Source organism: Takifugu rubripes, chromosome 17 (genome assembly GCF_901000725.2).
Source record: "Takifugu rubripes chromosome 17, fTakRub1.2, whole genome shotgun sequence".
Taxonomy (NCBI): domain Eukaryota; kingdom Metazoa; phylum Chordata; class Actinopteri; order Tetraodontiformes; family Tetraodontidae; genus Takifugu; species Takifugu rubripes.
Genome location: NC_042301.1, coordinates 3,476,001 through 3,501,185, shown reverse-complemented (window position 1 = coordinate 3,501,185; position 25,185 = coordinate 3,476,001). Strand labels below are relative to the sequence as shown.

Below are 25,185 nucleotides of genomic sequence, written 5' to 3'. Positions count from 1 at the left end.
TTTACGAACACAACTAAAAAATTAGGTCACTATATTGTTCAGATCGGAACTTCGGAACCTTCGCGCACTCGGCTACTCTTACCACCATTCGTTCAGACCTTTTGGTGTTTTTTACAGTAAAGCATGACTCAGCAAGGAACCAAATGGATTATTAAGTTATTCCATCCCAGATACTGTGACCTATCAGATCACAGACGATCATAAATCCTTGATGAAGGCTCGCAGAGGAGCTCTGGGGCGGTGGGGTCCAGAGCTGCTCCGGGGAGCCCCTTCCAGCCTCCATTCCTCCAAGGCCATTTAAGTAGCGAGCCAGCTGGGAGTAAAAAAGCAAATTTTTAACAGAACTCATCACAATTCAGGCTGTTTTATTGACCAGTGTGTGGCCATGGAGTCAGCTCATGTTTCTACCATTTCTATTGTAGTCTGTTGTTATATTTCCTTACAAAAATTATCTGCTGTCTGTAAAGGTTCGTTCCTGCATTCACGTGTTCAGCATGAACCTTGTGAAAGGGTCTGGATAGACTACCGGCACACAAAAGACGAGTTTCGAACGCACAGGAACTCCTCGAGATGTCTGCATTATAGCAATATGTATGTGGGAAGTTCAGGGTCAACCCCACCATGAGGCTAATATTGGTGGAGGAGAGGCTGGGGCCCGATGAAAGGAGGGCATAAAAACTGGTATAAGAGCAGCAGCATGAGCACTGAGTTCAGAGTGTTGGGCATCAGGGCTCAGCTGAGATGGAAAAACCTGAGAGAATCTGTCCGATTCTGTTGCTTCTCTTCTTCACGTCCTTTTTGCCTCCCACGGATGGATCACCTTTGTAAGTAATTGTGTTTGAATACGCTAAATGCCAATTAGATTTTAAGTGGCTTGATTTGATTCCCTGGGGGGGACAAAACTAGAAAAATAATCAAAATGTCACCGTCATTTTCCTACTCTGGATTATTTGTAGATTATGGATTAATTTTAATCCTTAAAAGAAAAGTACATTTTAGATAATACTGTCACACTGGCGACACCCATTTTTAAATGTCTTAAGGGAATTAAAATTTTAAAAACGAAGCTTATTGTGAGCGTACACCAAGGGACAAATGGAATTATATCAGGGTGACAGTTACACAGCTTTTCAAGAGTGTAACAGCTTGAAGTAAAACCTCCTAAAATAGTTTTAGTTAAGTTTAGTTCCATGTTTGTGTAGCTCAGGTCAAAGTACGCCAGCTTGCACAATGATGTCCTGCACCAGATCCACGCTCCCATTGTTGGTCTAAGGGCTCTTTTATCTGTTTTTTTTCCAGGGAGGTGCTGGCAGCCCCGAACGCGATACGAGCGGGAATGCCAGAAAACATCTTTGTGGAAGTCCAGGATTTCTCACTTGACACGAACATTCCTGTCGAAATCATTGTGATGAACCACCCGACAAAAAGCAAACGGCTGGCGTCGACAGCTGTGAACCTCAACAGGGCAAATTCTCATCAGGCATTTGGAGAAGTTTTGGTAATGTGGAAATACTAACATACTTCCCTATTTTGGTTGGCAGGAGTTATTATAAATGGTGTGTTTGGGGGCTGGTTTTGGAGTTTAAAGCTAATGATGTGGAAAATATTCACTTTTATGCTGATGACTCACCTTTATTTACTCTCTGCAGTTGTTAAACACATCCCGTCCCCATCGTTAATGCAATTTCTTCCACTGAAAAACTGATGGGGTGACGAAAGCCGGGCCTCCATTTCTGACCTACCAGGCAGGAAACGCTTCCTCCTGACTTCCTACTCCCCGTTTTCTCCCTGGGAGGACAGAAAACTTGTCTGCATTGTGGCCTTCACGGCTTTTCGACATCCCATTAGATCCTTACCCTGCAACTGACGTACAATACACTCTGTCTCTGTAGATCCCCGCTGAAGCATTTAATAACTATGACAACAGTCAACATTACGTGTACCTACAAGCTGTGTTTCCAGAAAGAATGCTGGAGAAGGTCGTCTTAGTGTCCTTCCAGACTGAGTATTTGTTCATTCAGATAGCCAAAAACATGTACACCCCTGAGAGCAGAGGTAAGTTTAACACTCCAACACTGGGAGTTTCACGTTGGGGCAACAATAAAGCTCCTGAAATGTGAATCTGATCAATTATTTGAAGAAAAATGTGACTTGTTGTATGAATAATAATCTGCTACAATAATGGAAAGGCTGGATGATTTCATGTACATTAATTTGTGTTTGTCAGAAACATTCTTAAAACTGTCTTTTAACGCTTCCCCCCCCCCCCCCCCCCCCCCCCAACAGTTCATTTTAGGATCTTTGCTATGATGCCTGACTTTTCATACAGGGCCAACCCGAACCCCCTTCACATCGAGATAGTGGTACTGTATTCTATATAATAATATAGCGCAAGTGAAGACGTTATCAATGTTGTTTAGAATTCCAATTTAACCAACCGGTAGGAGCAGTGTTAAACATTAGTCAAATACGGAATGATGCCAAGTATGAGTGTGTTAGTTGTTTATTCTTTTTCGTCTTTCAATTTCAGAACTCTGAGGGCCACTTCCCCGTAAATTCCATTGTACTTGAGCCACCAGGAATGTACCAGGGCGATATTCGAATCCCTGAAAATGCAAGGTGGGTTTATCTGTCTGTCGGTGATGGCGGATTACCTCATTGGATGCTGAAAAGAATCACCTCTGGGTTTTTTTTAATGTTGAGGTTTTATTTTGTCACAATGTATTTTCCATATCTGATCAGTCACACTGCCCCCTACAGTTTAGATCAGCACAATACGCCTTTTTCTGTGTCCCCGTTGTCTCATCTGCACCATCCAGTGTTGACATGTATGTCATCTGAAAACACATCAAGATGTTTTCTATTGTTTATTTGTTTTTTTTCCTGCCCGATAGTCCTGGTTTGTGGAATATTAAGGCAACGTATTCCAACAACCCACGGCTGAGTTGTAGCGCAGAATTTGAGGTCAAGGAATACGGTAAACATCAATATCAAACCAGCCACGGCCATTTTTTCCCCCAAACTGACGATTTCCATTTCCAAACTCTCCAGTGGTGCCCAGCCTGTCCATACAACTGACCCCAGAGAGCATGTTCTTCTACGAGGATGAAGACAAAATCACTGTCAACATCAACGCTCGGTGCGTGAAGAGTTTTGGTTTTAATGGATTTAAATCAAATGATTCGGAAGTTAAAGTAAAGAGTTTCTCCCCTTCTCTTTGCTTAGGTACCTGTTTGGGGAAGAGGTTGACGGGGTGGCGTTTGTTTTATTTGGAATTCAACACGTGGGTCAAAAAAAGCCTATTCCAAGTTCCCTCCAGCGAGTGTCGGTAACGTAGCTCCCCAGCATGTCTGGCCTTTTTCTCTGTCTTCTCGGACTTTAGCATTGAAGATTTAAACCTCGCATTGACCTTTGACCCTGGCATTAGATTGTTCGTGGGAAAGGAGCTGCCGTACTGCAGAGAAGAAAAATCACAGAGGCTTTTGGGCCTTTGACGGGCTATTCCATGTATGTAAAAGTCACTGTGCTGACAGAGAGCGGTAAGAGGCTTTGCAGACGTCTTTGCTGTCTTTGTTCTGTTATGAAATAACAACATAAACTATGTTTGCCTCAGGTGGAGATATGGTGGTGTCGGAGTTTAATGGTATCAAAATCGTCAAGTCCCCATACACCATCAACCTCGACAAAGCCACTAAGAACTTTAAACCAGGAATACCCTATGATTTGGAGGTAAACAAAAAAAATTAGCAGAATGATGAATTCCAAATGTTAAAAATACCATATTGGGGGTTTTTTGATTAAAAAATCTGAAGGATCCAATGAGTTTGCCATGCTTGACCCCATCAATACACCTACTACCCTTGATTAGCAGGTTCTTGTCAGATTTATTTTTCTCTAGCAATAGTTTGCCTATATTGCTTAATAAATCTCTTCATTCAGTTACATTAGCAGATCTCACCTTCCCCTTATCTGTTAAACTCAGGAATTGTTTGCTCAAACGAGACAATCTTGATTTTAACAAAAGCTGAATAAATATCGCCGAATTTGATGTTAAAATCCATCCTTTTTCATCTCATATGACAGTTTCAAGTGCTGAATCTTGACGGCACTCCAGCAAAACTAGTTGTTGTGTCGGTAGAACCAGGATCCATGTTGGTACGAACCGGAGACAACGGCTTTGCGAAGCTTCCCATTAACACAGAGGAAAACGCCCCAAAACTGACAATCACTGTAAGTACGTATTTGTAGCGGCAAAATGATAACGGTGATATTTGAAATGTGTATTTATTGATGACATTTCAGATAAAGACCAGCCATGATGCTCTTGCACCTGACAAACAAGCCACGGCCACATTCGAAGTTCTACCATACTCCAGTCCCACCAAAACCTACATCCACATAGGTAACATCAACCCACCAGCACCAGCACTGGCGGAAACCTCCTTCTTATTCTTTACATTGTATAAAATCCAAATCCAGGTTAGAGCCATATTTCATTTTGGATGTCATTTGTGATATTTTGATGAGCCTTCATGGAGAATTGATAAAACGTTTTATTTGAGGAGCCCCGGGGGCCCGTCACCAAGGAGCCATGGAGGTCATTGTCCCTCATATTGAGAACCTACATTTTTAATTGCTGTTTGAATGTAGTGGACTGATGTCAATGTGAGAGTGTGGAGTTGTGTTTGCAAACCACTGCATGTAGTAATGCTGCATAAATACAGTAACATGCACAAAACCCCCATAAATGGCTAACTCTTTAATGTAATTAGTACAGTGGCTAATACAGCAGACCTGAAGTTAGGAGACAACTTGGGAGTCCACTGTTTCCTTAAAAGGCAAGAATATGCACCAGCTATGATCACCTACCTGGTGAGAGACTCTTTATTGCTTGCTATGTGCTTTTATTTGTATACATCTTTACATTTGCTGAAGGTGTCCATTTGTCTTCTCAGATCTTAAGCAAAGGTCGTCTGGTGAAGCACAGCCGACGGCAGTTAAATTATCAGATGGTCATTTCAGAGAATATCCTTGTCACCAAGGAAATGATGCCATCCTTCACCATTATAGTGTACTACCATACAAGCAACAACGAAGTGGTGTCAGACTCTGTCAGGGTGGATATTAAAGACACCTGCATCGGCTCAGTGAGAAAGGAGCTCATTTCTAACCCTTGAGATGTTTTACGCCCATGGGTTTAAACGTGCTCCAGCTGAAACAACGTGCTCTCCCTCCCCTTTAGCTTCAGCTGGAAAAACTCAGAGTGGATCCATCCCATGAGCCTCGCAAGTCACTTCCGGTGAAAATCACTGGAACCCCAGGAGCCACAGTGGGGCTGGTGGTGATCCACAAAGACGTTTACACAGACAAGTGGAGATTGACCCAGAAAAAGGTGTAGTTTGTTGACTGCTGCTATGAAACGTGCAGTTTACCATTTAACTTGCAGTCCTATTTAAAAGGCGCCTGCCGTGATTCTTCCTGCTGTTCCTTAGGAACGAAAATCAGATATGAATAATGAATTTGTTTGTTGTTTGCTTCAGATCTGGGATGAGGTAAAAAAAAAAGACAGGTACTGCCCGCTCGGTGGAGAGTACAACAGTATGAGGGTGTTCTACGAAGCTGGCCTGTTGTTTGAGTCCAACATTGGCAGCACTCCCTACAGACAAGGTGAAACCTCAGATTCACTCTTTTATCGGACTCCTTCTGTACACACCCTCTGGAGTTTCTGTCTCATTAATGCCTTTAAATTACTGGGAGTTAAAAAAAAAGTCTTTTTAATTATTTTAGATCTAAGGTGTCCCTCCTGCAACAGGAAGAAACGAAGTGACGACATAGGTAAAAACAAAGTTGCAGTCTTCCGGCAGGGCTCTTTATTGAAGTGTGCAACAGTTTTGTTGCTTTGTGTCCTTTGTGCACCTACAAAACCTCAAGTATGGATAATTTTCCATCATCGTGGCAGTTGGGAATTCACTAAAAATTATCTTTTTGCAGGAGACAACATGAATAGCTCTATGGATGTCGAGGACATTGTATCGCGCTCTATTTTCCCTAAAAGTTGGATGTGGTTATCTGTGGTTCTTCCGCCATGCCCTGGAAATGACCCTTACTGGTGAGACAGTAGAGATACACAACCGTTTGACTCCATTTTGGGTATCATTATTCCAACGAGTAAAGCATTTTTATTTACTTCCAGTAAAACTACATCAAAAACTATCCCCAACCCACTGAAAGATTCCATTACAAACTGGGAAATCACTGGAATTAGTCTGTCACGAACTCATGGTGAGGTGATTGTTGAGCTGCAATGCTGCTTGTTCCACCAACACTCATGTCGTTTAACCTTCAGGCATCTGTGTGGCTGATCCACTGGAGGTCATTGTCAGAAAAGATTTCTTCATCGACCTCAAAGCACCATACTCTGCAATAGCTGGAGAACAGCTGGAAATAAAGGCTGTCCTCCACAACTACACCCCTGACCACATCACCGTGAGTCCACACTATTTAGTCCCTGTTCAAAACACATTCTACACTTTGGCGTGATTTGTAGTTGGCTGCTCGCCAACTAATAATCACAAAAGTCCAATAAAAGTGGACACAAACCTTCCCAAATCATCAAGTATAAGCACAGGCTCTTCCCCCGATACTTCCTTTATTTAATATAAACTGGACAACATCAGTTGACTGTATAACATTCTCTGTAACCACTTTTCTTCCCTGGATGAAGGTACTTGTACATCTCTTTGAAGAGGAAAATGTCTGTAGTGCAGCTTATGGCCGTCGGACATATCAGCAGGAGGTCATCGTCGGAGCCATGTCTTCCCGCTCTGTGTCCCTTGTCTTTATTTTCACCAAGGAAGGCCTAAGCAACATTCATGTTAAAGCGGCTGTCAAAGATTCATTTTTAAATGATGGAGTTATGAAGATGATCTATGTGGTGGTAAGGAAACATGCCGCGTAAACAGAGCATTTAGAATCACACTTGAGCAGATGGAAACTATAGATTCTGCTGGTTAATCTGCTCTGTTTGAAGCCTTGGGGTGAACTGGTAAAGCACACAATGACGGTAACACTGGACCCTGCCAGGAAAGGTGTAGGTGAGCTTCCCAAAACCATCGCCGCGACAAACAAACATGTAATTTCCTCCATCACCAACAGCCTCTCAATTCCCGTAGACGGACGGCAGACAGAAGTTCTCCAAAGTCAAATTCCTGCACACGCTATGCTTCCAAGCACTCCTGCAGCCACGGTCGTTTACATAACAGGTGAAAACACTTTGAGATGAAAATGAAGGAAACTCAAATGCATTATTCTGATTTAGACGTTTCAGCCAGAGGAGGCCATTGTCCCATTATGATAGTCTGTTCATGATGACATTTATTGCTGTTTAGGAGAGTTAGATATGAGTGGTTGAGGTTTGTGCATCTTTTCACATTAGGAATGGCCAGCATACAAGCAGAAAACGTCATCAGCGGCGACAATATGAGTTATCTGCTGATCCAACCCTTGGGGAATGGAGAGACGAACATCATCCCACTGACCATGACCGTCATTGCAACCACGTATTTGGACAAAACCAACCAGTGGGAGAAGGTTGGTTTCAACAAGCGCAGTGAAGCTCTCGGGTACATTAATGATGGTGAGTAAGACTTGTCAATTGGGGAGTTGAGTAGAGTTTTGGCAGTCAGCGAGCGCGACCTTTCCTGTGTCCAGGCTACAGTAATCAACTTGTGAACCGTAAAAGTGATGGATCATTTTCCCTGAATCAGAATAAACCAAGCAGCACCTGGTAAGACCCCCCCCACCACCACCAACCTTCTCATCAGGGTGCACCTTCGCTGCATGTTTGCTGCGTGGCTTGACTGTGGTTTTCTCATTGAAGGTTGACAGCTTTTGTCGTTAAGGTGTTTACAATGGCCAGCTCTCTAGTCTCAGTGCAAAGCAGAATCATCTGCGATGCCGTCAAGTTCCTAAATCTCCAGCAGCAACCGGATGGACAATTCAGAGAGGTTGGAAGATTGACCAATAGAGAAATGCCGGTAATGCCTCTCATATTTCTTCCAGCCATTGAGAAATGTAGCGATGCATAAAACAGCCAACACCGTTCCTCCTTCTTCTTATTCTTCTTTTGCGTGAAGGACGACGTATTTGGCGCAGATTCAGATGCCTCCATGACGTCTTTCTGCCTTATTGCCCTGCAAGAGTCGCGGCCACTTTGTGCTTTCAGTATTAACGTGAGTACCTCCACTACGCTTCTCGGTTCTCCTCGTAAAGAAGCCTCATACTGAAACTCTGCTCGGCCAAGGAGCATGATGAGAGCGAGCAAGCGATAGTGCTTCCGTGGCCAACTGCTGTGAGGTGACCTGACTCAGCTTCATATTCCAGAATAATACGACGTAGACTTATTTTATCTTCCGACTGTCTGTTGTCACCCTAGAGTCTGCGCCGGAGCATATATAAAGCAGTGGGCTACCTGGAGAGGCGTCTGCCAGGACTCTCCAACCCATACGCCGTGGCAATGGCATCCTATGCACTCGCCAATGAAAACAGGCTGAACAAGGAGACCCTGAAAAGATTTGCCTCCCCAGGTTATTTTTTTACACTATATTTCTTTACATAATACGGCTAATAATAGTCAGAACATTACAGCTTGTGAGAGTTAATGTAGGAAATACCGCATGTCATTGTCATATTTTCAGTTTTTAAAACATATTTATCCATTATTCGGAAACTGATGTCGTGTCCTCAGGGTTGGACCACTGGCCTGTCTCCAAAGGCCTCATTTACCAGCTGGAAGCGACATCTTATGCTCTTCTTGCTCTGGTTAGAGCCGGGGTGAGGAAAGAACACGCATGTGGAATTTTCACCATTGCCGACTGACTGACTGACTGGACGGGCGGGCGGATGGATGGATGGATGGATGGGTGGGTGGGTGGATGGATGGATGGGTGGGTGGGTAGCTAGGATGGATGGATGGATGGATAGATGGATGGATGGATGATGGATGGATGGATGATGCCACCATAAAAACATACATTTTCCAAATTCATATTTGAAGGCCTTCGCAGAAGCTCAGCCGGTGGTCAGCTGGTTGAAGGAGCAGAAGAGGATCAGAGGAGCTTACCTGTCCACTCAGGTGAGGCAGCCGTCTCTCCTCACTATTTTGGTCTGTGAGGAGACAGTTTGCAGCAGTTAGCTATGACTTTGGTGATTTGATTGCCACCGGCGTCTCTCTCCTCCAGGCCAACTTGATGGTGTACCAGGCGGTCGCTGAGTACTTCACTAGAGTCAAAGAGGGAGAGAAGAACGTGCAGAACCTGGACGTGGACATCCTGTTGCCTGACAGGCTAACTCCTGCCAGGTTCAGCTTCAACAGGCAGAACTTCCACCTCACAAGAAGCTCGAAAGTGAGAACAAACAGACTCTACAAGATGTATTCTCTTTTTAGGATTAAAAAATGCACATGCTCCGTTAAAAACATTACTATAAAACTGCAATGATGTTTAGAGACACATTTGTCTGTTGGCCAATGTGGTGTATAGGAAATATATTTATTAATATAAAGTAGATGAAGATATTGTGCACGTTTGAGGCCTTTAGTCCAATTGTCCTCCAAGGTCGTAGATGCAGGCTGCGGTGTTATAAATGAATTCTGCTGAGTCTTGTTAAAACCGGCTACTGTCTGTCGCTGTCTTTGATTGACAGTTGAGATCAGTAAGGTTGAACTAATAAACTGTGTGTTGCACTTTGACAGATCAATTCCATAAACCGGCCCGTCAGGGTGACAGCCACAGGAAAGGGACAAGGGGTTTTAAAGGTAGAAGCTTTTCAGGATCTGTTGTTAGGTTTTAATGTATTTTGTGTGGCAGAGTTTGAGAGACGGTTGATTTCTGGTCAGCCACACGATGAAAACTGGAATTAATAAAATGATTTAGCTGCACTTCTACCTCCCTGCCAGATGGTGTCGCTGTATTACACCTCGCCGAAACAAATGGAGCGCAACTGTCAGAAGTTCAACTTGTCTGTGCAGCTCATCCCACGTAATTTCAGGCTGTTTCTTCTTTCATTTTATTCATAAAAGAAAATGAATGAATGGTTAAATGTTGCCAACAGAATCAGTACGAGAGGATGAGAAAGTGTACAAGCTGAGAATAGATGTTTTGTAAGTACCGAGGCAGTTTATATTCTAATTTAAATGGTGGTTATTATTCTTTTTTTTGTTTTTTTAAATGTTTTTCCATTCATTCAGATACCTGAGCAAGGATCAAGAGGCAACCATGTCGGTCTTGGATATTGGCTTACTAACTGGCTTCACTGTTGACACCAATGACCTGGACTCAGTAAGAGCCCACACACACACACCCACACACACCGTGGATGGATCTTTAATACGTGTGTTTGTGTGCAGCTCTCCAAAGGCCGCGGTCGTACCATTTCTAACTATGAGACGGGCAGAGTCCTATCAGACAGAGGCTCCCTCATCATCTACCTGGACAAGGTAACGCAGTCATGTCTCCTTCTGTTTCCCGTTCTGACTGTTTTTCCCATTCCTCCTTTTCCGTTTGAATCCCTCCACAGGTTTCCCACACACAACCGGTAGAAATCTCATTTAGGATCCGTGAGGTTCTCAGATCTGCCATTTTACAACCAGCCGCTGTGTCTGTCTATGAACACAAAGACCGTGAGCTATTGTCACTTTTATATAAATACATACATAAAACATAAATAGGCGCAGAAAATGAGTCTTTGACTCTCTCCTTTTCCAGAAACCTCCTGTGTGAAGTTTTACCATCCAGCGAGAGTAGCGGGACAGCTGATGCGTTTATGCACGGGTAACGAATGCAAGTGTGCTGAAGGTAAACAGGAGGGCCGCTGTAGCTTCTGCGTGGCCACAACTTCAACATCCAGACGTGGAATCGCACCCGCAGACTTTAAAGAGCTGCTTTGTGAAAACAGAACTGAATCTGGAAATGTTACAGTGTAATGTTGCACCCGTGCAGAGGGCTGCGGTATTCTGAAGAGGGACACCGTCAACAACGAGCAGCGCTTAGAATGGCCCTGCGAGGTGTCTCGCAGGACGAGAACAGATTTCGGTGAGCCAGAATGCATGTTTGACAGAAAGCGATGTCAGCTGGTCAGCTGACCATCTGCAACCTGTCCCACAGTGTACAAAGTGAGAGTGGACGAAATCAGCAGAGATTTGTCCATGGACGTGTACACCATGACCATTCTTGAGGTCATCAGGGAAAGTTGGTGTTTTTGTTCTTTTTAAGAGGAGTTCTGGTGACTCATATGCACGCGTCCTGACTGACATATGGTGCAAATGTATGTGGAGTCCTCACAAATCACTGATTATGAGAACAACACGTGTATTTGTGTTATAACTTGTCATTTTGGACCCGATGCTAGTGTGGGCACATCACCTTCACGCTTTTTTATGAGATGTACCTGTAAACCCATTTCCTGTTTTGTTTCCAGGTAGTTACGATGAGAATCCTTCGGGAGAATCGCGCAGTTTCCTCAGTTTTGCGCACTGCAGAGACAATTTGAACTTGGTGACAGGGAAAACCTACCTCATCATGGGAGAGTCCAAACAAATTTACAGACATGACGCACAGCAATCGTACGTATTTTTTTTTACCTGTTTGGGTGTGTGGGATCTCTCACCGTTATGGTGATCCTCCTGCCCATATTACAGTTATCCTTCCTATTTTCTACAACGGTCATTATGCTGATAAATATGAACATACAAGTGCTATTTTTTAAATATTTGAGCCCATTAAGACTCAAAGAACTCGTCTCTTCAGGTATCAGTACATAATCGGACAGCAAACCTGGCTGGAGTACTGGCCCACCGACGCCGAGTGCCAGTCCGACCAACACAGACCCACCTGCTTGGGCTTAGATGACCTGGTCAGTCAACAAGTTATTTTTGGATGTGTGGAATGAAAGGGCAAATAAATTGACTCTAAATTTCAAAGTGTCCACTTTTTTCCCCACCCTTCTAAAACAAAATTCTATCAAAAAAACCCAAAGTGTTCAATCTCACATTTATATAGTTCACAAAAATTTACAGGTTAGTGTTAATTAGACCCAGATAAAAATAAAAACTTGATCTCGGGGAGCGAGAGGTATTTAGTTTAATGACTTCAACAACCATGGAGGTGTCCTGAGGACAGTTTGACCCTAACTGATGAAAATAAAAAAATATAGCTCTCTGTGATCTAAAATCCCTAATATCATTAGAAACCAATATTTACCAGGAGACAATCCTCAAATGTATAGCAACAAAACACCTCTCAATCATGTCAAACCAGAGGAAAATCCAGCAAAAACTATTAAAAATATATTCAATGGCTTTGTCTCACCTTAAAAACAAACGTTACCATCTCGGTATTTGTTGTGATGCTGATGAATTCATTCATTTTATTCACTTTTATTAAATATCGTTGAGGTCAATATTATCTACATCAATACATCTTTCTTCTGAGAAAGATGAGAACCAGGCAGACACACGAGGACCTCACGAAAACCCAACACAGAAGCGCCTGGCCCCCCCGGGGCCGACCAACCAGGAACCTTCTAGCCAACAGTACTATTACGTCAACATTGCTCAAGAAAAAATATGATGAATAAAAAGAAGAGCAAATTTTAAATGTGCGAGAATGGTTCGTTGCCTCCACGCACGTCAACTAAGCTGGTCCTGTGGTGAACGATGAAGGCTTTTTGTTGGAGATAGCAAGCGAAGCTCCGCCCACTTGGTAGCGTCACGCCACTTGAGCTACTGCAGAGCAGCGTCCGGAGTTCAGTTGAGGAGAGGTGTCTAAACTGTCAAAATGAGATCAGGCCTGGATGTGTGCAGGCCTCTGGTCTGGCTGTTTGCCTTTTGTAGCTCTTCCACTTTGATCGGTCTGGCCGGAGGATCCTCGTTGTAAGTAAACCTGGATTTGCTCCTAATGTCTGCATGTGAAAATAGGCATTGATTGTTTGGGTGGATTTAAATCATCATGAATAGAAACAGACGGGTGGTTGAAATACTCCAGCATTTCGCCCCGATTCAAGTTGTTTCCAGTAAGTTTGGCTGAACCAACAAATTTCAGCAGGTGATGCAAACTGACGGGAAATATGAAGGAATGTTTATTTGTTCAGAACTGGATCCTGTCCAAGACCATCAATAAATCACCTATTGTTTGTAAAGGCAACCAAATCAACATATGAAAGTATTTCCGCACAGGAAGGTGATGTCTGCCCCCAACATCCTGCAAGTGGGAACCCCGGTAAATGTCTTTGTGGAGTGTCAGGACTGCACAGGAGAGGACGACATCCAGGTCGAAATCCTCGTTCTCAGTTATCCGACCAAATCCCGAAGGCTTGCATTGGTCTATAGGTCATTTCCTTTCTCATTAACATTAACACACGCCTTCATATCTAGAGCTACTGATACTTATTACACACGAACAAACACAGAGAAAAACTTTGGCTGCGGGATCACAGTTATGAAAGGTTCACTGGGGGCATGGAGGCAGATTTGGTTGGTTGTGGCTGTTTGGTTGCGGTGTTGCTGCGGTCTGAATTTGTTTATTGTTATTTATAGTAGTTTTCATTATTGTTGAAGTCATCGTGTGTTTTTTAGGGTGACAGGGTGAGCTCAACAGGTCCGTCCTGATGAAGCAGCACTGTCTGATAAGAAAAGACATTCACACGCCAATGCTGCTTGTCTCCATGCTGGTACAAGGGTGGAACAAACAAACAAAAAACAACCCACCCAGTGCCTGAGGCACTTCCTATTACCCACATACAATGCAGTCCTCCACTCCTTCCAACAGCAAAACAAACATTCACACCTTCGGAACCTTCGCGCACTCCGCTAATCTTACCACCATTCGTTCAGACCTTTTGGTGTTTTTTACAGTAAAGCATGACTCAGCAAGGAACCAAATGGATTATTAAGTTATTCCATCCCAGATACTGTGACCTATCAGATCACAGACGATCATAAATCCTTGATGAAGGCTCGCAGAGGAGCTCTGGGGCGGTGGGGTCCAGAGCTGCTCCGGGGAGCCCCTTCCAGCCTCCATTCCTCCAAGGCCATTTAAATAGCGAGCCAGCTGGGAGTAAAAAAGCAAATTTTTAACAGAACTCATCACAATTCAGGCTGTTTTATTGACCAGTGTGAGACCATGGAGTCAGCTCATGTTTCTACCATTTCTATTGTAGTCTGTTGTTATATTTCCTTACAAAAATTATCTGCTGTCTGTAAAGGTTCGTTCCTGCATTCACGTGTTCAGCATGAACCTTGTGAAAGGGTCTGGATAGACTACCGGCACACAAAAGACGAGTTTCGAACGCACAGGAACTCCTCGAGATGTCTGCATTATAGCAATATGTATGTGGGAAGTTCAGGGTCAACCCCACCATGAGGCTGATATTGGTGGAGGAGAGGCTGGGGCCCGATGAGAGGAGGGCATAAAAACTGGTATAAGAGCAGCAGCATGAGCACTGAGTTCAGAGTGTTGGGCATCAGGGCTCAGCTGAGATGGAAAAACCTGAGAGAATCTGTCCGATTCTGTTGCTTCTCTTCTTCACGTCCTTTTTGCCTCCCACGGATGGATCACCTTTGTAAGTAATTGTGTTTGAATACGCTAAATGCCAATTCGATTTTAAGTGGTTTGATTTGATTCCCTGGGGGGGACAAAACTAGAAAAATAATCAAAATGTCACTGTCATTTTCCTACTCCATTTGTAGATTACGGATGAATTTTAATCCTTAAAAGAAAAGTACATTTTAGATAATACTGTCACACTGGCGACACCCATTTTTAAATGTCTTAAGGGAATTAAAATTTTAAAAACGAAGCTTATTGTGAGCGTACACCAAGGGACAAATGGAATTATATCAGGGTGACAGTTACACAGCTTTTCAATAGTGTAACATCTTGAAGTAAAACCTCCTGAAATAGTTTTAGTTAAGTTTAGTTCCATGTTTGTGTAGCTCAGGTCAAAGTACGCCAGCTTGCACAATGATGTCCTGCACCAGATCCACGCTCCCATTGTTGGTCTAAGGCAGGCATGGGCAAACTAAGGCCCGGGGGCCACACGCGGCCCGTTAAACGTTTTAATCCGGCCCGCCAAACTTGAAAAATTAAATGAATAAACCTTGTTAATGTTAAATTTTCACTGCAATTCTGGTGTTTTCCCACTAGAAAAAAGACAGTCAGGAGGAGAGTGATGGTGATATCCTGAAGGATAACAGAACTTTCAGTGCTTTAAAATAGAAATGGTTATTAATTTTTTTTAAAAAGGCACATTTTATTCATTTGATTTTAAGTGTTTTAAGACTCATTCCAAAGTCAGATATTTTGTTGTAATGCTTCTCTTCATTTTCATTTGAAATTAAAGCACATGTTTTCTCCATATCCCAAGATGTGTATTTTTTCTCCAATGAGGTGAGGTTACCAAAGCACTCCATCCATCCATCTGCTCCTGGTCCGGCCCCTTTGTCAAATGTTAATACCCATTGTGGCCCACGAATCAAAATGTTTGCCCACCCCTGGTCTAAGGGCTCTTTTATCTGTTTTTTTTCCAGGGAGGTGCTGGCAGCCCCGAACGCGATACGAGCGGGAATGCCAGAAAACATCTTTGTGGAAGTCCAGGATTTCTCACTTGACACGAACATTCCTGTCGAAATCATTGTGATGAACCACCCGACAAAAAGCAAACGGCTGGCGTCGACAGCTGTGAACCTCAACAGGGCAAATTCTCACCAGGCATTTGGAGAAGTTTTGGTAACGTGGAAATACTAACACACTTCTCTATTTTGGTGGGCAGGAGTTATTATAAATGGTGTATTTGGGGGCTGGTTCTGGAGTTTAAAGCTAAAGATGTGGAAAATGTTCACTTTTATGCTGATGACTCACCTTTATTTACTCATTGCAGTTGTTAAACACATCCCGTCCCCATCGTTAATGCAATTTCTTTCACTGAAAAAAGCCGGGCCTCCATTTCTGACCTACCAGGCAGGAAACGCTTCCCCCTGACTTCCTACTCCCCGTTTTCTCCCTGGGAGGACAGAAAACTTTTCTGCATTGTGGCCTTCACGGCTTTTTGACATCCCATTAGATCCTTACCCTGCAACTGACATACAATACACTCTGTCTCTGTAGATCCCCGCTGAAGCATTTAATAACTATGACAACAGTCAACATTACGTGTACCTACAAGCTGTGTTTCCAGAAAGAATGCTGGAGAAGGTCGTCTTAGTGTCCTTCCAGACTGAGTATTTGTTCATTCAGATAGACAAAAACATGTACACCCCTGAGAGCAGAGGTAAGTTTAACGCTCCGACACTGGGAGTTTCATGTTGGGGCAACAATAAAGCTCCTGAAATGTGAATCTGATCAGTAATTTGAAGAAAAATGTGACTTGTTGTATGAATAATAATCTGCTACAATAATGGAAAGGCTGGATGATTTCATGCACATTCATTTGTGTTTGTCAGAAACATTCTTAAAACTGTCTTTTAACGCTTCCCCCCCCCCCCCAACAGTTCATTTTAGGATCTTTGCTATGATGCCTGACTTTTCATACAGGGCCAACCCGAACCCCCTTCACATCGAGATAGTGGTACTGTATTCTATATAATAATATAGTGCAAGTGAAGACGTTATCAATGTTGTTTAGAATTCCAATTTAACCAACCGGTAGGACCAGTGTTAAATAGTACCGTAGTCAAATGCGGAATGATGCCAAGTATGAGTGTGTTAGTTGTTTATTGTTTTTCGTCTTTCAATTTCAGAACCCTGAGGGCCACTTCCCCGTAGATTCCATTGTACTTGAGCCACCAGGAATGTACCAGGGCGATATTCGAATCCCTGAAAATGCAAGGTGGGTTTATCTGTCTGTCGGTGATGGCGGATTACCTCAGTGGATGATGAAAAGAATCCCCTCGGGTTTTTTTTAATGTTGAGGTTTTATTTTGTCACAATGTATTTTCCATATCTGCCCAGTCACACTGCCCCCTACAGTTTAGATCAGCACAATATGCCTTTTTCTGTGTCCCCGTTGTCTCATCTGCACCATCCAATGTTGACATGTATGTCATCTGAAAACACATCAAGATATTTTCTATTGTTTATTTGTTTGTTTTCCCGCCCAATAGTCCTGGTTTGTGGAAAATTAAGGCAACGTATTCCAACAACCCACGGCTGAGTTGTAGCGCAGAATTTCAGGTCAAGGAATACGGTAAACATCAATATCAAACCAGCCGCGGCCATTTTTTCCCCCAAACTGACGATTTCCCTTTCCAAACTCTCCAGTGGTGCCCAGCCTGTCCGTACAACTGACCCCAGAGAGCATGTTCTTCTACGAGGATGAAGTCAACACTGTCAACATCAATGCTCGGTGCGTGAAGAGCTTTGGTTTTAATGGATTTAAATCAAATCATTCGGAAGTTAAAGTAAAGAGTTTCTCCTCTTCTCTTTGCTTAGGTACCTGTTTGGGGAAGAGGTTGACGGGGTGGCGTTTGTTTTATTTGGAATTCAACACGTGGGTCAAAAAAAGCCTATTCCAAGTTCCCTCCAGCGAGTGTCGGTAACGTAGCTCCCCAGCATGTCTGGCCTTTTTCTCTGTCTTCTTGGACTTTAGAATTGAAGATTTAAACCTCGCATTGACCTTTGACCCTGGCATTAGATTGTTCGTGGGAAAGGAGCTGCTGTACTGCAGAGAAGAAAAATCACGGAGGCTTTTGGGCCTTTGACGGGCTATTCCATGTATGTAAAAGTCACTGTGCTGACAGAGAGCGGTAAGAGGCTTTGCAGACATCTTTGCTGTCTTTGTTCTGTTATGAAATAACAACATAAACTATGTTTGCCTCAGGTGGAGATATGGTGGTGTCGGAGTTTAATGGTATCAAAATCGTCAAGTCCCCATACACCATCAACCTCGACAAAGCCACTAAGAACTTTAAACCAGGAATACCCTATGATTTGGAGGTAAACAAAAAAAAATTAGCAGAGTGATGAATTTCAAATGTTAAAAATGCCATATTGGGGGTTTTTAGATAAAAAATCTGAAGGATCCAATGAGTTTGCCATGCTTGACCCCATCAATACACCTACTACCCTTGATTAGCAGGTTCTTGTCCAGATTTATTTTTCTCTAGCAATGCTTTGCCTACATTGCTTAATAAATCTCTTCATTCAGTTACATTAGCAGATCTCACCTTCCCCTTATCTGTTAAACTCAGGAATTGTTTGCTCAAACTTTTCTACTAACGAGACAATCTTGATTTTAACATAAGCTGAATAAATATCGCCGAATTTAATGTTAAAATCCATCCTTTTTCATCTCATATGGCAGTTTCAAGTGCTGAATCTTGACGGCACTCCAGCAAAACTAGTTGATGTGTCGGTAGAACCAGGATCCATGTTGGTACGAACCAGAGACAACGGCTTTGCGAAGCTTCCCATTAACACAGAGGAAAACGCCCCAAAACTGACAATCACTGTAAGTACGTATTTGTAGCGGCAAAATGATAACGGTGATATTTGAAATGTATATTTATTGATGACATTTCAGATAAAGACCAGCCATGATGCTCTTGCACCTGACAAACAAGCCACGGCCACATTCGAAGTTCTACCATACTCCAGTCCCACCAAAACCTACATCCACATAGGTAACATCAACCCACCAGCACCAGCACTGGCGGAAACCTCCTTCTTATTCTTTACATTGTATAAAATCCAAATCCAAGTTAGAGCCATATTTCATTTTGGATCTCATTTGTGATATTTTGATGAACCTTCATGGCGAATTGATAAAACGTTTTATTTGAGGAGCCCCGGGGGCCCGTCACCAAGGAGCCATGGAGGTCATTGTCCCTCATATTGAGAACCTACATTTTTAATTGCTGTTTGAATGTAGTGGACTGATGTCAATGTGAGAGTGTGGAGTTGTGTTTGCAAACCACTGCATGTAGTAATGCTGCATAAATACAGAAACATGCACAAAACCTCCATAAATGGCTAACTTTTTAATGCAATTTGTACAGTGGCTAATACAGCAGACCTGAAGTTAGGAGACAACTTGGGAGTCCACTGTTTCCTTAAAAGGCAAGAATATGCACCAGCTATGATCACCTACCTGGTGAGAGACTCTTTATTGCTTGCTATGTGCTTTTATTTGTATACATCTTTACATTTGCTGAATGTGTCCGTTTGTCTTCTCAGATCTTAAGCAAAGGTCGTCTGGTGAAGCATAGCCGATGGCAGTTAAATGATCAGATGGTCATTTCAGAGAATATCCTTGTCACCAAGGAAATGATGCCATCCTTCACCATTATAGTGTACTACCATACAAGCAACAACGAAGTGGTGTCAGACTCTGTCAGCGTGGATATTAAAGACACCTGCATCGGCTCAGTGAGAAAGGAGCTCATTTCTAACCCTTGAGATGTTTTACGCCCATGGGTTTAAACGTGCTCCAGCTGAAACGACGTGCCCTCCCTCCCCTTTAGCTTCAGCTGGAAAAACTCAGAGTGGTTCCATCCCATGAGCCTCGCAAGTTACTTCCGGTGAAAATCACTGGAAGCCCAGGAGCCACAGTGGGGCTGGTGGCGGTCCACAAAGACGTTTACACAGACAAGTGGAGATTAACCCAGAAAAAGGTGTAGTTTGTTGACTGCTGCTATGAAACGTGCAGTTTACCATTTAATGTGCAGTCCTATTTAAAAGGCGCCTGCCGTGATTCTTCCTGCTGTTCCTTAGGAACGAAAATCAGATATGAATAATGAATTTGTTTGTTGTTTGCTTCAGATCTGGGATGAGGTAAAAAAAAAAGACAGGTACTGCCCGCTCGGTGGAGAGTACAACAGTATGAGGGTGTTCTACGAAGCTGGCCTGTTGTTTGAGTCCAACATTGGCAGCACTCCCTACAGACAAGGTGAAACCTCAGATTCACTCTTTTATCGGACTCCTTCTGTACACACCCTCTGGAGTTTCTGTCTCATTAATGCCTTTAAATTACTGGGAGTTAAAAAAAAGTCTTTTTAATTATTTTAGATCTAAGGTGTCCCTCCTACAACAGGAAGAAACGAAGTGACGACATAGGTAAAAACAAAGTTGCAGTCTTCCGGCAGGGCTCTTTATTGAAGTGTGCAACAGTTTTGTTGCTTTGTGTCCTTTGTGCACCTACAAAACCTCAAGTATGGATAATTTTCCATCATCGTGGCAGTTGGGAATTCACTAAAAATAATCTTTTTGCAGGAGACAACATGAATAGCTATATGGATGTCGAGGACATTGTATCGCGCTCTATTTTCCCTAAAAGTTGGATGTGGTTATCTGTGGTTCTTCCGCCATGCCCTGGAAATGACCCTTACTGGTGAGACAGCAGAGATACACAACCGTTTGACTCCATTTTGGGTATCATTATTCCAACGAGTAAAGAATTCTTATTTACTTCCAGTAAAACTACATCAAAAACCATGAGTTACCCACTACAAGATTCCATTACAAACTGGGAAATCACTGGAATTAGTCTGTCACGAACTCATGGTGAGGTGATTGTTGAGCTGCAATGCTGCTTGTTCCACCAACACTCATGTCGTTTAACCTTCAGGCATCTGTGTGGCTGATCCACTGGAGGTCATTGTCAGAAAAGATTTCTTCATCGACCTCAAAGCACCATACTCTGCAATAGCTGGAGAACAGCTGGAAATAAAGGCTGTCCTCCACAACTACACCCCTGACCACATCACCGTGAGTCCACACTATTTGGTCCCTGTTCAAAACACATTCTACACTTTGGCGTGATTTGTAGTTGGCTGCTTGCCAACTAATAATCACAAAAGTCCAATAAAAGTGGACACAAACCTTCCCAAATCATCAAGTATAAGCACAGGCACAAGTACCTCCGATACTTCCTTTATTTAATATAAACTGGACAACATCAGTTGACTGTATAACATTCTATGTAACCACTTTTCTTCCCTGGATGAAGGTACTTGTACATCTCTTTGAAGAGGAAAATGTCTGTAGTGCAGCTTATGGCCGTCGGACATATCGGCAGGAGGTCATCGTCGGAGCCATGTCTTCCCGCTCTGTCTCCTTTGCCTTAATTTTCACCAAGGAAGGCCTAAGCAACATTCATGTTAAAGCGGCCATCAAAGATTCATTTTTAAATGATGGAGTTATGAAGAGGATCTATGTGGTGGTAAGGAAACATGCCGCGTAAACAGACCATTCAGAATCACACTTGAGCAGATGGAAACTATAGATTCTGCTGGTTAATCTGCTCTGTTTGAAGCCTTGGGGTGAACTGGTAAAGCACACAATGATGGTAACACTGGACCCTGCCAGGAAAGGTGTAGGTGAGCTTCCCACAACCATCACCGCGACAAACAAACATGTAATTTCCTCCATCACCAACAGCCTCTCAATTCCCCTAGACGGACGGCAGACAGAAGTTCTCCAAAGTCAAATTCCTGCACATACTATGCTTCCAAGCACTGCTGCATCCACGGTCGTTTACATAACAGGTGAGAACACTTTGAGATGAAAATGAAGGAAACTCAAATGCATTATTCTGATTTAGACGTTTCAGCCAGAGGAGGCCGTTGTCCCAATATGATAGTCTGTTCATGATGACATTTATTCCTGTTTAGGAGAGTTAGATATGAGTGGTTGAGTTTTGCGCATCTTTTCACATTAGGAATGGCCAGTGTACAAGCAGAAAACGTGCACAACCTGGACGTGGACATCCTGTTGCCTGGCAGGCCAACTCCTGACAAGTTCAGCTTCAACAGGCAGAACTTCCACCTCACAAGAAGCTCGAAAGTGAGAACAAACAGACTCTACAAGATGTATTCTCTTTTTAGGATTAAAAAAATTCACATGCTCCGTTAAAAACATTACTATAAAACTGCAATGACGTTTAGAGACACATTTGTCTGTTGGCCAATATGGTGTATAGGAAATATATTTATTAATATAAAGTAGATGAAGATATTGTGCACGTTTGAGGCCTTTAGTCCAATTGTCCTCCAAGGTCGTAGATGCAGGCTGCGGTGTTACGAATGAATTCTGCTGAGTCTTGTTAAAACCTGCTACTGTCTGTCGCTGTCTTTGATTGACAGTTGAGATCAGTCAGGTTGAACTAATAAACTGTGTGTTGCACTTTGACAGATCAATTCCATAAACCAGCCCGTCACGGTGACAGCCACAGGAAAGGGACAAGGGGTTTTAAAGGTAGAAGCTTTTCAGGATCTGTTGTTAGGTTTTAATGTATTTTGTGTGGCAGAGTTTGAGAGACGGTTGATTTCTGGTCAGCCACACGATGAAAACTGGAATTAATAAAATGATTTAGCTGCACTTCTACCTCCCTGCCAGATGGTGTCGCTGTATTACACCTTGCCGAAACAAATGGAGCGCAACTGTCAGAAGTTCAACTTGTCTGTGCAGCTCATCCCACGTAATTTGAGGCTCTTTCTTCTTTCATTTTATTCATAAAAGAAAATGAATGAATGGTTAAATGTTGCCAACAGAATCAGTACGAGAGGATGAGAAAGTGTACAAGCTGAGAATAGATGTTTTGTAAGTACCGATGCAGTTTATATTCTAATTTAAATGGTGGTTATTATTCTTTTTTTTTTTTTAAATGTTTTTCCATTCATTCAGATACCTGAGCAAGGATCAAGACGCAATCATGTCGGTCTTGGATATTGGCTTATTAACTGGCTTCACTGTTGACACCAATGACCTGGACTCAGTAAGAGCCCACACACACACACACACCCACACACACACCCACACACACCGTGGATGGATCTTTAATACGTGTGTTTGTGTGCAGCTCTCCAGAGGCCGCGGTCGTACCATTTCTAACTATGAGACGGGCAGAGTCCTATCAGACAGAGGCTCCCTCATCATCTACCTGGACAAGGTAACGCAGTCATGTCTCCTTCTGTTTCCTGTTCTGACTGTTTTTCCCATTCCTCCGTTTCCGTATGAATCCCTCCACAGGTTTCCCACACACAACCGGTAGAAATCTCATTTAGGATCCGTGAGGTTCTCAGACTTGCCGTTTTACAACCAGCTGCTGTGTCTGTCTATGAACACAAAGACCGTGAGCTATTGTCACTTTTATATAAATACATACATAAAACATAAATAGGCGCAGAAAATGAGTCTTTGACTCTCTCCTTTTCCAGAAACCTCCTGTGTGAAGTTTTACCATCCAGCGAGAGTAGCGGGACAGCTGATGCGTTTATGCACGGGTAACGAATGCAAGTGTGCTGAAGGTAAACAGGAGGGCCGCTGTAGCTTCTGCGTGGCCACAACTTCAACATCCAGATGTGGAATCGCACCCGCAGACTTTAAAGAGCTGCTTTGTGAAAACAGAACTGAATCTGGAAATGTTACAGTGTAATGTTGCACCCGTGCAGAGGGCTGCGGTATTCTGAAGAGGGACGCCAACCAAGACCAGCGCTTAGAAAGGTCCTGCGAGGTGTCTCGCAGGGCGAGAACAGATTTCGGTGAGCCAGAATGCATGTTTGACAGAAAGCGATGCAGCAGGTCAGCTGACCATCTGCAACCTGTCCCACAGTGTACAAAGTGAGAGTGGACGAAATCAGCAGAGATTTCTCCATGGACGTGTACACCATGACCATTCTTCAGGTCATCAGGGAAGGTTGGTGTTTTTGTTCTTTTTAAGAGGAGTTCTGGTGACATGTACGCACGCGTCCCGACTGACATATGGTGCAAATGTATGTGGAGTCCTCACAAATCACTGATTACGGGAACAACACGTGTATTTGTGTTATAACTGTTATAACTGTTATGTTATAACTAGTGTGGGCACATCACCTTCACGCTTTTTTATGAGATGTACCTGTAAACCCATTTCCTGTTTTGTTTCCAGGTAGTTACGATGTGAATCCTTCGGGAAAATCGCGCAGTTTCCTCAACTCTGCGCACTGCAGAGACAATTTGAACTTGGTGACAGGGAAAAGCTACCTCATCATGGGAGAGTCCAAACAAATTTACAGAGATGACGCACAGCAATCGTACGTTTCTTTGGGTGTGTGGGATCTCTCACCGTTATGGTGATCCTCCTGCCCATATTACAGTTATCCTTCCTATTTTCTACAACGGTCATTATGCTGATAAATATGAACATACAAGTGCTATTTTTTAAATATTTGAGCCCATTAAGACTCAAAGAACTCGTCTCTTCAGGTATCAGTACGTAATCGGAGAGCAAACCTGGCTGGAGTACTGGCCCACCGACGCCGAGTGCCAGTCCGACCAACACAGACCCACCTGCTTGGGCTTAGATGACCTGGTCAGTCAACAACTCCTTTTTGGATGTGTGGCATGAAAGGGCAAATAAATTGACTCTAAATTTCAAAGTGTCCACTTTTTTTCCCACTCTTCTAAAAACAAAATTCTATCATAAAAACCCAAAGTGTTCAATCTCACATTTATATAGTTCACAAAAATTTAGGGGTTAGTGTTAATTAGTGTTAATTAGACCCAGATAAAAATAAAAACTTGATCTCGGGGAGTGAGAGGTATTTAGTTTAACGACTTCAACACCATGGAGGTGTCCTGAGGACAGTTTGACCTTAAATGAAACCTGTTGCCCTCAGATATATTTTTTATTCCTCAAATGGTCTGAAAATATGAACGAGACCAGCGGTGTCACACAGAATTGATCGTGTGATAGACCTTTATCTGCTTTGAAATATTTACACTTAATGTGTAAATCTGGTGGCTATGTGTCAATAAATACATTGATTTGTTTATATTTTCCAGACCATCAATCCCTTCATTAGAAATAGGCCCAGAACTGTTGTTTTGCTCTGCTGAACCAACGATTTGTCTTTTTGTTGTCAATCCACAAATTAGTCATCCACTGCAAAAATTATTAAATATTGTGTGAATCAGGCTGTGAGTGACTGATGAAAATAAAAAAAATATAGCTCTCTATGATCTAAAATCCCTAATATCATTAGAAACCAATATTTACCAGGAGACAATCCTCAAATGTATAGCAACAAAACACCTCTCAATCATGTCAAACCAGAGGAAAATCCAGCAAAAACTATTAAAAATATATTCAATGGCTTTGTCTCACCTTAAAAATAAACGTTACCATCTCGGTATTTGTTGTGATGCTGATGAATTC

At 42.9% G+C, this 25,185-nt stretch overlaps 2 protein-coding genes across 4 annotated transcripts; both read left to right on the top strand.

Moving 5' to 3' along the window:
* Positions 1-667: 667 nt before the first annotated feature.
* Positions 668-11,977, top strand: LOC101071022 (complement C3-like). 3 transcript variants are annotated; one of them, XM_029851250.1, is made up of 43 exons: positions 668-824; positions 1,300-1,498; positions 1,893-2,055; positions 2,287-2,363; positions 2,531-2,619; positions 2,895-2,977; positions 3,052-3,139; positions 3,226-3,328; positions 3,428-3,539; positions 3,614-3,729; positions 4,084-4,230; positions 4,303-4,402; positions 4,778-4,872; positions 4,956-5,147; positions 5,243-5,392; positions 5,541-5,667; positions 5,788-5,835; positions 5,992-6,109; positions 6,194-6,282; positions 6,347-6,486; positions 6,725-6,937; positions 7,031-7,094; positions 7,173-7,262; positions 7,436-7,636; positions 7,711-7,786; positions 7,880-8,036; positions 8,136-8,231; positions 8,303-8,350; positions 8,435-8,585; positions 8,747-8,832; positions 9,056-9,133; positions 9,240-9,404; positions 9,752-9,814; positions 9,956-10,037; positions 10,111-10,159; positions 10,247-10,337; positions 10,406-10,495; positions 10,576-10,678; positions 10,764-10,853; positions 10,998-11,090; positions 11,163-11,246; positions 11,476-11,620; positions 11,805-11,977. In XM_029851250.1, exons 1-43 carry the CDS (start codon positions 742-744, stop codon positions 11,944-11,946), a joined length of 4,776 nt encoding a protein of 1,591 aa, XP_029707110.1. In that variant the 5' UTR covers positions 668-741; the 3' UTR covers positions 11,947-11,977. The 3 variants fall into 3 exon arrangements, 2 of the variants coding, with proteins under 2 accessions (XP_029707110.1, XP_029707111.1); XR_003891667.1 differs by lacking the exon at positions 11,805-11,977 and having other exon boundaries at positions 10,954-11,090; positions 11,476-11,554; XM_029851251.1 differs by lacking the exon at positions 8,303-8,350.
* An 807-nt stretch (positions 11,978-12,784) lies between these two features.
* LOC101071778 (complement C3-like) lies at positions 12,785-24,406 on the top strand. The gene is made up of 35 exons (XM_029851252.1): positions 12,785-12,928; positions 15,584-15,782; positions 16,161-16,323; positions 16,544-16,620; positions 16,793-16,881; positions 17,156-17,238; positions 17,313-17,397; positions 17,484-17,586; positions 17,686-17,797; positions 17,872-17,987; positions 18,355-18,501; positions 18,574-18,673; positions 19,049-19,143; positions 19,227-19,418; positions 19,514-19,663; positions 19,812-19,938; positions 20,058-20,105; positions 20,262-20,379; positions 20,464-20,552; positions 20,617-20,756; positions 20,998-21,210; positions 21,304-21,367; positions 21,446-21,535; positions 21,709-21,833; positions 22,182-22,244; positions 22,386-22,467; positions 22,541-22,589; positions 22,674-22,764; positions 22,849-22,938; positions 23,019-23,121; positions 23,207-23,296; positions 23,441-23,530; positions 23,602-23,685; positions 23,917-24,061; positions 24,234-24,406. Exons 1-35 carry the CDS (start codon positions 12,834-12,836, stop codon positions 24,373-24,375), a joined length of 3,849 nt encoding a protein of 1,282 aa, XP_029707112.1. The 5' UTR covers positions 12,785-12,833; the 3' UTR covers positions 24,376-24,406.
* The last annotated feature ends 779 nt before the right edge of the window (positions 24,407-25,185 follow it).